We start from the raw sequence: 13,660 nt of genomic DNA, 5'->3' as shown, positions 1-13,660 counted from the left end.
ACATATTCTGACACGATCCAAGAAAACAACAGATGGCAACTTCATCCAAGTGGGTGTTATCCACAAGGGACTGCAAAACAAGAGCTTGTTTTCCAATAACTTCCTGCCTTCCAGGTTAAAAGTTTCAGAACCTACTGCAATTCTCTAATGCGAGTCTCAAAAGCGAGTTAGTTAGGATAGAGTGGTTAGTTTAGGCAGGGAAAGATCTGCTGTTGACTTCAGTAAGCTGAGATTTTGAATCCAACCTCTATTGACTAGATTTGCATGTGCGATTTCTACTGAGCCATGCATGAGTAGCAGTGATAATATAGTCCACAGAAGAAACAGAGGTAGTATAAAGAGAAGTAGGAGAATGGTGATTATGTGGGAAACATCTGTTAAAAAACAGCTGGCAGATCAAAAGGCTTGGGACAGAAGGTAAAGAGGAAGGGAAGAATGAAGGAGCAAAGGAAGAAAGGGGGACGGGATGAAGGAGGGAAGGAGTAAAGAGAGGAAGGATGGAAGGAGGGAAATAAAACATAGGAGGGCGTATTTAGTCAGGCAGTGGTTTTGCTGAACTCCTCCTGAACATAACTGCAATTCTTCAAAACTTTAGGGGTTCCGGTTGTGCAAAAAACTCCAATGAAAATAAATGCTGTACAGTAAGACAGATTTTTATTAGATTTCCTTGGGTAGAAGTGGGACAACATCAGTATCTTGTCCTGACAAGAAAGTAGGGAAAAGTTTTCCTTCTGTTCCTCAGCAAAAAATATCCTTTTGCTCAGCAAAGAAAGAGGAGTGTGAATAGTTTGGGATACATACAGTGATTAGCTATGAAATGGGGAAGTAAACATATGAAGCATGAGAAATTTTATCTCAGGTCACAGATGTAGTTTTATCTTTTTCTTCTTTTGCTAGACCTGCTCAGCCTACAGCTTAATCAGTACAGCAGGCTACAACTAATGTAATTAATAGCTGTTACTGAAGAAAGGGGTACATATTATTAGAAATAGTGTCAGAACACAGAAAAAATACTGGCAATATAAAAGCAAAGGTAAGGGATAATCTTTAATTCTGAGATAAAGGAGGAACACAACTGAACTAGAATACAGCACATGTCTACTGACACCACTGAAGAGGTTTCAAAGAGCACATGAAAAGAATCAATTTAAATCAGATAAACAAGTAGTTACTTGGCTTTGTCTCACTTCCCTTTGGCTGTCTGAAGTAGCCCATTCAGACTTGAGCTAGTGAGGCAAAGTTCCAATTAGAAAGAAATACATGTTTCAAGGGAACAATTCATCTGAATGCAGATACCTGCCTTAGGTCAAGATGAATCGCCCTTTCAGGGTATCTATTTTTTTTTCCTCTGACTATAAGGTGGACCTTCTGTTGACTGCTCAAACTTAGATGACTAATTTATCTTTGCTCAGGTTAGACCAATTCAAGGCAACCCAGGATATAAATTGTCACCAAATAAAGTGTCAAGAACTTCGTTGAGATGAGGAAGACTTTTGTACTGAGTCTGGAAGGACTGTGGTGAGTTGACCCCAGCCAACAGCCAAACACCCACTCAGCTGCTCACTCACTCCCCTCTCTCATGAGACAGGGAATGAGTAAGCATCTGTGTGGTTATTGGCTATTGGCAGGACTCAATCCACCACAACTTTATGTGTTGGTCAGTCTTGTACTAAAATCCTTTATTTGGCCTGTTCATCAGGAAGACTTTGTATGTTGGTCAATCCTGTTGAATTAAAGGATTTCTGAACACTTGTTTCTGAAGCTATAAAAGCAATCTAAAATACTACTGTCATTAAACATATTTCACACTATGTTAATCCTTCTGTCAAGAAACAGTAGGAATCTAAATGATGGCTCTTTCACATGGACTCGTTAATAATAAGAAATCATTCCAGTACCAACAAACAGGGTTTGTGAAATACAGATGTCGTATTTTTAGTGGCAACATTTTGCCTGAGCTAACACACTTAGGAAGAAATCAAAACTAAAATCTAGATTTCCTGATACTGACAAGGAAGTTAGAGGAGTAAGAATGCTGAGTAAATTACTCATTAAAAAAAAAAAAAAATTACTGTGTTTAATTGTACACACTCTTCCTATTTCTTCCACTTTTTTTTTTTGGTGATTTCAGTGCAATGGTTTCTTCAGTTTGTCTCCCTCTAGTGGATTACCCCTTCTGTGTGTCAGCAGAGTCTTTAATCTTGAATTTTTCTTTTTTCTTCACTTGCACTGTGTGGCTACAATGTTGTTATTATAACTGAATAATCTATACACAGCAATACCTCTGTTCCATCCCTGATGACTGCGTCTTTCAAGCTTCTGTTTGTTCCTATTGCCCCAAGTATCAGCTGTCCAGGCTACAATTCATGCAAAGTATTCTCAATCCTCTTCCCACTTTAAAGAAATATAATTATACTGTATTGTTTTCCAGTCATTCTTCTGTCTCCCAGATCAGTTCAGGGACTGGCTCAGAACAGAGGTCTGGGTAAAGCAGACTTTTCAGTGGTCTAAATTAGGACCTGGTGAAACCAAGTAAAGCTAGGCACAGTTAAATCATGTCAGAAATTTAGAATGCCTTTTCTAAGCCTCCAGCAAGTATAATCTTTCAGCAGCATAGATATATTCTAGTGCTTGATGGCTAAAAGATAACATGGCCTATTCTATTTTTCAAAGGATTTGGGAAGAAAAAAAAATTGTGTCTTGGGCTTATTTGTGCTAGTTGTATTATGATCTTAGAGTTTCTGTGGTAGATCAGAGCCCTTCTGTGTTTAACACCTGTAAACCACAACAAAAAGGCTATTTCCTGCCCCAAGAACCTTGTGTTACAAAAGGCAGGGCAACCGAAGAAGTGGACTCAGCAAGTAGAATGCGGGAATGGAAGGAGATAAAAAGAACTGACAGTGGTTGCTGAATATTATTAATATTAGTGTGGGCTGCTATATGTCTTTTTGACTGCAGTATTTTATAGGCAAAGGTTACAGGTTACAAATGTGGATCTGAAGAAGAGAAAGCCCATGACCACTTCTATGTCCAAAGAGGCACACCTCTTCCAGAGCACAAGTTTTTTTCCTGTGACTACATTAAAATTGTACTGTTGATTTTCTTGCCTTTTGTGCTCATTCCAGGCAGCACTGCTGTTTAAGTAGGACATTAAATAGATTCTGTTGTAATTAAGCAATTAGCTGCACAATTAAATCTGAAGTTAGATAAATGCTGTGAGCCACACTCCATAACTGCTTGTGAAGTGACACCCAGGTTGTTTGTTCCCTGTTCGCTGGACTCCCGTTTTCTCTTCTTCAAATCCCTTCAAGTACTCATGGGAATAATAATTAAGAACAGTAAGACTCACTGTTAAGTTCCCGTACACCGAGTTACCAAGCCACCACGCTTCTACTTGGGTGCGTTGCCTTGCATGGCAGCGAGCTGATTTGTATTGCACCAGCTCAGAGAGTGAAGAAAGGAGCTCATACCTATCCCCACTCCCCTTTGTATATCTACCTAGGAAGAGATTTCAGGTGTTGATTTAGCATGACAAATAGCGTAAGAGGGCATTAGTACCTTTCCCTCATTACCTACTGTACGACCTGCTTCCATAGCACACAACATAATGGTGGTTTAGCTGTCAGCCACTCTTTGTGCAACATAAATCAAGGCCAAGCACAGTCAAGTCTTAAAAAAAAAAAAAAAAAAATCCTCCCTCCCATGAACTCATTTATTGTTCTGCATGGACCAATTCTGCTAACGCCTACCCACTTGAATAACCGTACTCATTCTTTGAAATCAAAGTGTGACTGACTAGTTGCACGCAAACTGGGTTAAGCCCTTAAATTCTGAGCTTTTGAAGATAAAACTGCATCTGACATGCTTTGCAGTGCTCTTGAACTACTTCGGCATACTATGATAAAAGTAGAAATGAAGGCAAGGCTTTTAAGATGTCCTTAAATTGACCTTCAGACAAAACCAATGCTGAACACTGGGAAAGGAATTGTGAATGAAGAAGAACAGTGTCCCAAGTGTAAATGAAAGCTCCACAATCCCATTTAAGCATTCTTAGAACATTAATCCATTTAAGATATTAGGACAGCAAAGGACCATTGTTCAGGACAGCAAGTGAAAGTCGAGATGGGCTGGGTTACTCCTTCCAACACAAGAACTACTGTATTTCAATTCTGAAAATATATTCAGAGGAATTTGAGATCTTTTCTTATTTAAGAGGCTCCACTGGGGGCTTTAAAAGTATTTATTTTAAAAAGCAACCCCCCTACAGCCACTCGTAAAAGAAAGAAAAAATATCCAGCTCCTCATGTACAAGCTAAACATGTACTGCATTACTTTAATCTCCTCATAATTACCATTTTCACATTTCTTTCACTTGTCATAAAATTGAATCTTCTCAGACAGACTGTCTGATAAAATTATATAGTTAGCTACAGTACATCAGAGAGAGCAGGTGAAAGTAAGTTGCATATTCACACACGCTAAAATTCTGGTTGACCTAAAAAGAAAGAGATTTTCCTATCTTCTGCCTCTTCCTTTGGAAGCTACCCTCACTTACTGCAGTTAATGTTTCTAATTTTCAGTTCGACCTGTTTTATCTGAACATAATTGAGAAGCAAAACAAATAGCTGAAACAACAATTGGATTGTCTAAGGTTTGTCTTTGTCTAGTTTGTAAAAGACAACACTGCATCACTGAAAACACTAAGAGAATTCTAATCAAGTCGGAGTTTCCCTGGAGGACCTCTGTTAAATAGTCTTGTCCTGAGAAAGTAAAGACTGTACTTCACTTCAGATATGGACTTTATGAGAGATGAATATCAAACACGTTCAAGGTCTTCTCTTTTAGAGAAAAAAATCCCATCGTGGCCTCATGACACCTGGTTTGGGGTGGTTTTATTTCTTAAAGATTTGTTATTAGGTCATTCTTTAATATAGATTTAATCAATTTTCAGTGTAAAATTCCCAGAAAAAAAAAATCTAATTCATCCTAATTTATATTAAACACAAGAGATTATATCAATACAACTCTGTGTGGGATTTCAAATCTCAGACCGGGTCATTCAGAGCTATTTTAAATCTGCATTTTCGTGCGGGCATAGCCCGTGAAGGTTTTCATTTGGCGTTCGTGATGCTCAGGCCGTAACGCCTCTTCCCACAGATGACAGCACAGAAGGCACAATTTTGTGTATTTTATTTACAATGACAAGGTCAAGGGGTCAGGCTGCTGATTACGAACTTTCCTGTTAGAAGGACCCAGAACATATGCCAGCAGGGGATTCACTAGCAGCTCCCTTAAGCAAGGATTTAGAATATTAGTGTCTAAATGGAACAGTTGGGTGCTCACCTCAGCCTTCGTTCTGGGTTAAATCTTTCACTGTGTGTCACCCACAGCTCTACCCCATGGCCGGCCAAGCAGGTTGACAATTTTTTGTGAAAGTAATGCCTGCAGAGAGTTCAAAGGTTCAGGAATGAGGCAATACGTATTTTCATCTTCTGGGATTGTGTAAGCCCCACAAATGGCCTCAGGCCCTACTGAACTAATGTTGCAAGTTCCGCAGCTAGAGTGAAGTTAAGTTTTGTTCGTTAACAGCAAACATGAGCTTGTGAAATTGCCTCACAATTTACTGAAATTTAAATAACCTTTGTGATACATGGAATTAGCCTGCACTGAACAGGAATGACACTGAATTATAAAGGGGTAAAATTAATCCTGTCTTCAGGAACTTTGGCATTTTACTGATGATGCTGTGTCACCAGCACATGCTGTCAGTGACCCTTTAGAGATTATTCTGCGCAATATTCTGTAGATAGCAAAATGCAATCCATCCAGATATAAATATTAGGAAAATCCAAGGTGTTTACAACTTAAGGAAAAAGAAAACTTACCATTTCAACAACCAGATAAAGATTTCAGGTAAACTTTGATCAGATATTTTGCTTAGCTCTTAATGTAATAGCTCTACTAACATTTTGTGGCTGCCTTTGAGCCATGGACTGAGTCCGAAAAAGCTTTAGGGTATGACACATGGGACCAAGATGGAACTATGTTTTACCCAGATATTACACATCCACTCTACTAACCAGCTTTGTGTACAGTTGTAGCCCACCCCAGTTATAAAGTAAAATACTAAATACGAGCCAGTGAAGTTTATTTAGCAGGTATTTTATGTCAGTGTTGGGGTGGATGAAGAGCATACAAGAGTTGGTTTAGAGGATCTTGACAACCATGAAGGACACAGGGAAGGACGCCAGAAATCTTTGCCAATGAGCATATGTTTGATGCAAGTACAGCTAAACCAAATAAGTCACAAATGAGCTGATACCCTACATTAGCAATTAAAAACACACATTCCCGAGTTCCTCAAATTGAAGTAGTCACTGCCCAGGCGCTGTCCTCTTCAGCAGGAGGGACAGGGTCTCAATGCGTGAATTTTCTGTCTTTCTCTTCTTGAGTGGGTCATTGTCTTTTCTAGTGTTAAAGCTATGCTACGTATTCCCCAACTCCATTAGCTCCTACATACACACTGTTAATGCATGCTAGGCTTTATCAGGCTATGAATATTTGTGAAGCCAATGAAATCACAGTTTCTGACCATCTCACTAATTTCGTATGAAAATTTTCATCTAAACAGCAGTTAAATTTTAACAACCTAACAAGACCGTTTTTACATTTAATTTCTGAACATTTGACTTCATGCAGTTCCGAAATCACTAAACTGCTATATTAGTTTACTGGAGCATTTTGTATTTTTCTAGAGTTAAAAGAAATAATTACAGAAATCAAATAGAAAGAACCACCCTCCTGCCTGAGTCCAAATAACGGATCAGCAGGACAGCAGAGATGCCCCACCACCACTCAGACTAACAGCATGAGTGAACGAGGCCAGTATATTTTCAGTGGGTATCACAACTATTTCTGTCAGCAGTAGAATAGTGAGGATTCCAGTGGTGTCCCAGACTTGCAAAACACAGCGGTCATGGTGCTTTCAGCCCCTGTCTTAACCTCATCCTTCATTACTTTAGTTCATGTAGCTTTTTACTCTCAGCCTACATCGATCTTGTGGCTTCACCCTCCTACCTGCCCTTCCCTTTGGGTTCCTTGTGCTTAATTCACCATTTTCCAACTGTACTTTGGGCTTAGCTCCTCATTCCTCTGCTTCTCCAGCCTGAGGAAAGGAGCAGCACTGAAGGCACATCAGAGAGTGTCTTTGTCTGTAGTGATCCCTGGCATTGAAGGAGAAATAAGAAGGGGAAGTCTGGCTCAACAGATGTGGTCTTATCCTAGGTCATACATCATGCAAACAGAATATGATTAGGTAGCTATTAAACTATAATACATTTCCCCAGTTTTCAGAAGGTTGTGATTTGGCAAAAAATTGGAATAAGCAAAAAGCATCTTCCTGAAACCAGACTGATTCTCTCTGCAGAATTCCAGTCCTGGTTCTAAAGCCCAGGAACAGTAAAGCTCCTAGTTTAAAACTGTTTTCATGTGGATAAAATCAAGATGCAGATTTATCAAGCAGGATGGAGGTTTTAATCTTCTTTAGTCTCCCCTCGGGTCTCCAATAGCACTGAAGAAGGTAGTAAGCGTTTCCCTTGTGTTGTAGCTGCTCAGTTGTGTAGCCTTCCCAGTCATGTAAGGTTTATAGCTGCTCCTCAGTAAAACACTTTTTTTCTTTTCTGAAAAGTGGCTAAGCTATTTTTGTTCAAGTTTTCAAAAGAAGTCTCCAGCCTGAGGCAGAAATTCAGCATGAGAAATTTCTGCCCAAATTATTAAAGAATGGTGAAGTTACAAACTACTGAAAACAGATGGAGTTTGGCATAAGAAATTACAGATGCCATCACTTAGGGCCTTTACACTCTCTGAGCATGTAACACATATACAAATGTGAATATGCAGTACCACTCAGCAGAGTACTTGTTTTTCTTACTGTTAAAAAAGTTGTACGGGTTTTATGGCTGCAATAACGATCTTAAAGAAATGTACTTCCAAGTAGCTAGAGGCTGCCAGGTCAACCTTCCAGCGAGCAATCAAATGGCAAGAACCTCCTTACCTCGATGTCATTAGTTCTTACCAAAAAAAAAAAAAAAAATCAATAATGATTTTATCCTTACTTGCTATTTTAGTTCAGTGTAACAGTGCAAACACAGAAACAGAGGGGTCTGAACAGATACTAAGAAAGCTAATGGAGTGGATGTTAATTTCTTTAAAGAAGTTGTCATACAAACAGAGAACAAAAACCTTTCAACCCTTAACTAAAAAGGCAGTAATTATACATTCTTCTGGGAAGAAAATCTATTATAAACACCATTTGTAGTACAAAATCTAGCTTTGACACTTGCTTATTTTATAATAGTACAGAAGGAAGAGGTGCATATTCTAACAATCATTAGATGCAAAGACAGACATAATGAATGAAAGCCAGTTAAGCAAGAACCAGGAAATAAGATCACTTACATTAGAACCTTGGTTTCTTATTGGTGGATCCATTTTTTAAATCAACTTGGATTAAAATAGGGTACATTTAGGGTTCAAGTCAACAAAAGAACAGCTGTGCATTTCCATTTTTATTTGATTTATATCGTTCCAAATCAATTCCATACAAGAGAAGCACCTTCTAGTATTACAAAGACTTGTTACAGTGAATTAGAGTGGCTCCATGAAAATCAGTACTTACATTTGTTCAAAACTGATACACAGCAGAAGAAAACAAGCCAGATTCTCTCTACATCTAGTCTCTAAAGCAAGCCTTCAGCAATTACAGGTAGTTTGGGAAAACAACTATAAATTTTAAACCAGGGAAACTAGTTTTGCCTAACTGAAAGAAGATACCAAACAAACCTCTCTATCTCAGGAATTAAAATTATTTTTAATCAAGGCTTGCCTCTGTGGCCTGACTTTCTCCATTAGTATCGCCAGATGGAACCCACACGTCTAGGGAACTGTATAAATTCTAGTAGACTTCCTTTTTTTGCCTCTTCACATGTTCTGGATGTAGTTTCAAAGGAGTTTAATGGTAGACCTTCTCTCTAGACAAAGAATTAACAGTAAATGAAGACTGACTTACTTCTATTACTGTAGCTCAGCCAGAACATTTGGGTAAAATTCAGGCCTCACTGCATTCAACGGGAGATTTCCTACGAACTTCAGATGAAGCCAGGACTTCATCTCAGCTGTCTTCTCTGTTCTTGTGTAGGAGAGCTGGCTACAACTAAGCAGAGATGATGCATTGTTCTTTTTAGTCTGCACCTGTGTCTAATTTAGTCTTGCAGCTAGAGCTACACAGCAAAGTAGTTGACAGCTACTAGAGAGAACAGTCTGGAAACTGTCAACTCACAGGAGATGCTTTTTGAGCTCTCACTCTTTGGAGTAAGTCCTTTTCTGTTTAATCAAAGGAAAAGTATTTTTGTTAAGAAACTTCATGTTCCAAGTAAGAATGCTGTTAAGCCAGGGAATGAAAATATGAAATAGCTGTTTGTTACCAGCGCTGTAAATAATCTGTGAAAGTCTTTACAAACACACCAGATGCAGACTGCTAAATCCTTCCACTTCATGACAGTACTGAACCACTGACAGAATCGTGCTTTCCATAGAGAGGAGTGAGCAAGTACCAGATATGTAAAGCATATATGCATCTGTTACGATCAGCCAGCAAAGTAGATGCCATATTCAAGCAATAATGTAACATTGTATAGCCAGATAAAATTTCACATGAGTATACACATGTGCATACAAGAAAAAGTAGGTTCTATCCATTCACATTATTAAATTCTACTAAATTTTTGTGGTGTCATGACTGACAGTATAGCATTAAAACAATGCAACATTCAAGTTGTGCATCTAATTGTTTGTGTATGCGTGTATACATGTATATATTCAACAAAATTTCCCTCCCCATAATTATACACAGACATAACAATGTTTCCATTATAACTCTCCCAGCAATGGTTTGAAAATCAGTAAATATAGTTTTCTTTTGCTGCAAATGGAAAGTTGGAGGCTGAACTCAAGGCTGAATTTAAAGTTTTGGAAAAGTTGACTAATTCCGAATTTTAAGACAATGCTTTAAAAAGCAAAACATTTTATAGGTACATGACTCAGAAAGGGCTGAAATTTAAAGCATTTTGCTTGACAGGTGTGTATATATATACACACACACACACACACAGAGGTAAAAGGAGGCTTTGTACATTCACAGTATGAAATTACTGTGAATCTGTACAAAATTTTAAAATGTCTCATTACTTCCAGCATAGCATAAAATCTATTCAGTATTCAGGTTATGCATGTAATTGCTTGCATATCTGTTACAATTTATTACTATTTATTATTTTTTCTATAGATATGACAAGAGGATCAATGTAATCTTCTAATGTAATATCCCAGACTGGCAAGATATATTTGTAAATGATTCCATTGTTATTTTGCCTCATTGGCCTTCTACTCTGTTCTGCCAGACCTTCTTGTTACTTACCCTATCTTTAGCCTCCAGTGCTCATGATCTTCAGCTTACAAGAAATTAGGGCAATATCTATAAAAGGATGTTTCAATTTAGTTTACCCTAAGACCCAGAAAGCAGGTTCATAGACCTATATTAGGTACTAAGAATAGAATTTATACCAAACCAACACAAAGCCAATGGGAAACGCTGAAGATCATGAAACCTCACCTCTCTTAACTGTTTAAAGCACCTAATACCGAGCTGCAGAAATGCATCTAGGACTAGATCAACATTCATAACTCATAGTATCTTTTGGGGGCTTAGAAGTTCAAGTTGTCTATGTTTAAACAGATGCTTAGCTCACTCTTCAGTGGTTGTCCTCTGGGATAATTGTTGAATCCTGAAAATATGCAGGAAATTGGAGATTTACTGGAGAAAAATTCTCACAGCCCCATGGACACTGAGATACCTAAAAACTGAAGTACAGGTGATAAAGACAATGACTTGAATCTGGCTCCTACCTTCTGCTAAGCTCCCTCACCATCTTTTTACTGGTGCTGAGATCCAAGTCTCAACTGGATTTTCCTTGAAACTAGGCTTAGTTCGTTATTGTGAACGCTTCAGCCTTTCACAAATTATTCTAAAATTTACTCCCAAGCTTTTACACAGATCCAAAAGCAGTAAGTGTAGTCGAACAAGCCAGCTTTGTAATCTATTTCAATAACATCATCTTTTACAAAAATCTTGCATCTAAGCCACCTATGTGCAGAACATCACTCCTGAGTAACTTGGGTCAAATTCTTCTTCAGGAATTAAAACAACTTAGTCCCAAGAACACAGGTGAGGGGTGGCACTGGGACAGAAGGGCCCATGAATTCAGCAGGATTTAAGAAATCGGAAGTAGGAGATACCTTTGGCACATGAATTTACCTTAGCCACCAATGCCCACACTGTTTTCCAGAATGTTTTAAGTTTCCAGCTGTGGAGTTCACAGCCTCTTTCCAATAAAAAAAATTACGTCGTCCTGGGAGCTGACGCCTCAACCCTCCTGACTGAACACGGTTTTCAGCCCATCCCGGCGCTGAGGGGACCCGGGCTTCCCCCTGCCATCGCCTTCCCCTCTGGCCAGGTTCCCTCCCCAAACCCTCCGGCACAGCCGGGGACGAAAGGAACCACCCCCCCTCCGCCTTCCCCAGGCACCCCAGCGGCACTAACAGGCCAGGCCCGCGGCCGCCGCCCCCGCGACCCAAGCCGGCCCGTACCCGCCCCGGCCGCCGGTCGACCCGGCGCTAGTTTCCGGTGGGACTTTGTGCCGCGGCGTTTCCCTTCCCCTCCTTGGCTCGGCTCGGCCCGGGCCGGCCCGGTGGCGGCGGTCGTCTCCCCACAGCCCATGCAGTCGCGGGTGCTGTGCCTGGGCGGCGGGGCCGGGGGCCCTGCTGCGCGCAGGGTCCGCCTGCTCCTGCGGCAGGTGCTGGGCGGCGGCGCGGCCGCGGCGCGGTCCGGTCGCCTGGAAGTCAGGGCGCTGCACGGCTCAGGTAACGACGCCGGTCCCCCCGGTGTGGCCCGGCCCGGGCCTCCCTACAGCCTCCCCCTGGTTTTCCTTGTCCCGGCCAACCCGCAGGCCCTGACACCGGGCCCGGGGGTGTGGGCAGCCCCGCTCTCTCCTCAGCCAGGCGGCCCGGGGGAGGCCGGGAGACAGGTTAGCACCTGGCGGGCTGCTGGTGTGTCCAGTTTGTGCTACCGTCCCTGTTTCTTCTTATGCTCGTGAGTATTGCGTGAGAGGAAAGGGCGTTCAGTCACAGGCTTGCAGGGATGCTTAGTGTGGCTTCCCATGGCTTCCTTTTCAAAGTGTTACACCCACAGTGCAGCAAGGACCAGCTCCACAGCCTGTACCTGTGAGAACTGCTCTTCTCCATCAAGTGGCTTATTGAGATGCTTTCTGTTTCTGCGTTGCATGGCTTTGCCGTTCCGCTAAGGCAACGCCATATCCGTGTCAGGGGTTGCCAAGGCCGAAGTGTGTTTGAGTGTGGCTGCAGTGTACGGTAATGAGATAAGGGGTTGACCTTGAGCTTGCATATATTAGGAAGGATGACCTGAACTGTCCTGCAGTATCCTCTGGTGACCTTTGAGACAGATGACAGGCCCGTGCTGAGCAGAAGTAGCATTTGGAAAGGGTAACATATGCCTGTGGTAGCTGGCACTTTTCTGGAAGAATGCCAAAAGCAACAAAGCTACTAAATACAGAGAGTGATGGGCAGCTGTAAATTAGGGAGGTAGAATGACAGCAAGGGATTCTCATGGTGGGGTACTCGCTAAAGCTTTTAATTACACCCCTTTAATACCATTTATCTCCATTTTAATCTGTCTATTAGTTGACCAATTCATTTCTTTAAATATGTGTTTGGTTTCTCAGGAAGGAAGCCTTTGAAGAATTGATAACCATAAAACTTTCTTCAAGAATTTTTGGATAGAAAAGATTTTATTTATGAAAAGTACTAAAAACCCTAGGGTTATTTATCTTAAATAAGAATAAAAGGAACAAGTTAACAATGTGTGAAACAAGCACCTGAAGAAGGGAGCTCAGGACTTTTCAGCCCTTTGTTGGGATGAGTAACCTTAAGAACAAGAAGAAATTCAGCAAAATGAAATGGTAGCAAATGCAGTATTACTAAAAATACTTCATAATTTCCATGTGCTATGGAATGTAACTGAGTGTAACTTAGTTATATTCATGAATACACTGTATATGTATATGAATAGTAGCAGTATTCCCAGTTACAATCAATGATGGTAATAGTTTTGGTAGAAAGATTTAAATCTCAAAGCTCTAGACAATCTTGTAGTTTATTAAAGGCATGCTAAGAGATAATATTAGGGATATTTGCCCTCCCAGCACCTGAGACATCTCATTCATTATAGTGCTTCCTGCGATCCTGTGAATTTGGGACCTTGATATTAGGAATACTATTTATTGTTTAGTTTTTTAGTTGATTTTTTTTAAAATTAATTTTATTTTACAGATGATTGCATGTCCTCTTGCAGACCCTATCACTCCTTTGAGGTTACTGAAGTTACCAAGAGATGGGCTGAAATTTTGTGTGCAATATGTGTTTTTGCTATTTCTATGCAGCTGCTGTAGTTACAAGTCTTCTTGTAAGCAGTGTTGAGGTTGCATGTCTCTTCCCTACTGATAAAGAAAATATTTCTGAAAGGGCTGGA

At 40.4% G+C, this 13,660-nt stretch overlaps 1 protein-coding gene across 1 annotated transcript in view; it reads left to right on the top strand.

The window, feature by feature from the left end:
- Positions 1-11,729: 11,729 nt before the first annotated feature.
- VWA8 (von Willebrand factor A domain containing 8) overlaps positions 11,730-13,660 on the top strand; it is a 196,699-nt gene continuing 194,768 nt past the window's right edge. Inside the window, exon 1 of the mRNA XM_075741750.1 lies at positions 11,730-11,976. Coding sequence (XP_075597865.1) covers positions 11,832-11,976 — 145 coding nt within the window. The 5' untranslated portion in view covers positions 11,730-11,831. The remainder of the gene's footprint in view (positions 11,977-13,660) is intronic.

The sequence above is a fragment of the Balearica regulorum genome, chromosome 1 (assembly GCF_011004875.1).
Source record: "Balearica regulorum gibbericeps isolate bBalReg1 chromosome 1, bBalReg1.pri, whole genome shotgun sequence".
Lineage (NCBI taxonomy): Eukaryota > Metazoa > Chordata > Aves > Gruiformes > Gruidae > Balearica > Balearica regulorum.
This window is presented reverse-complemented; position numbering and strand designations above follow the sequence as displayed.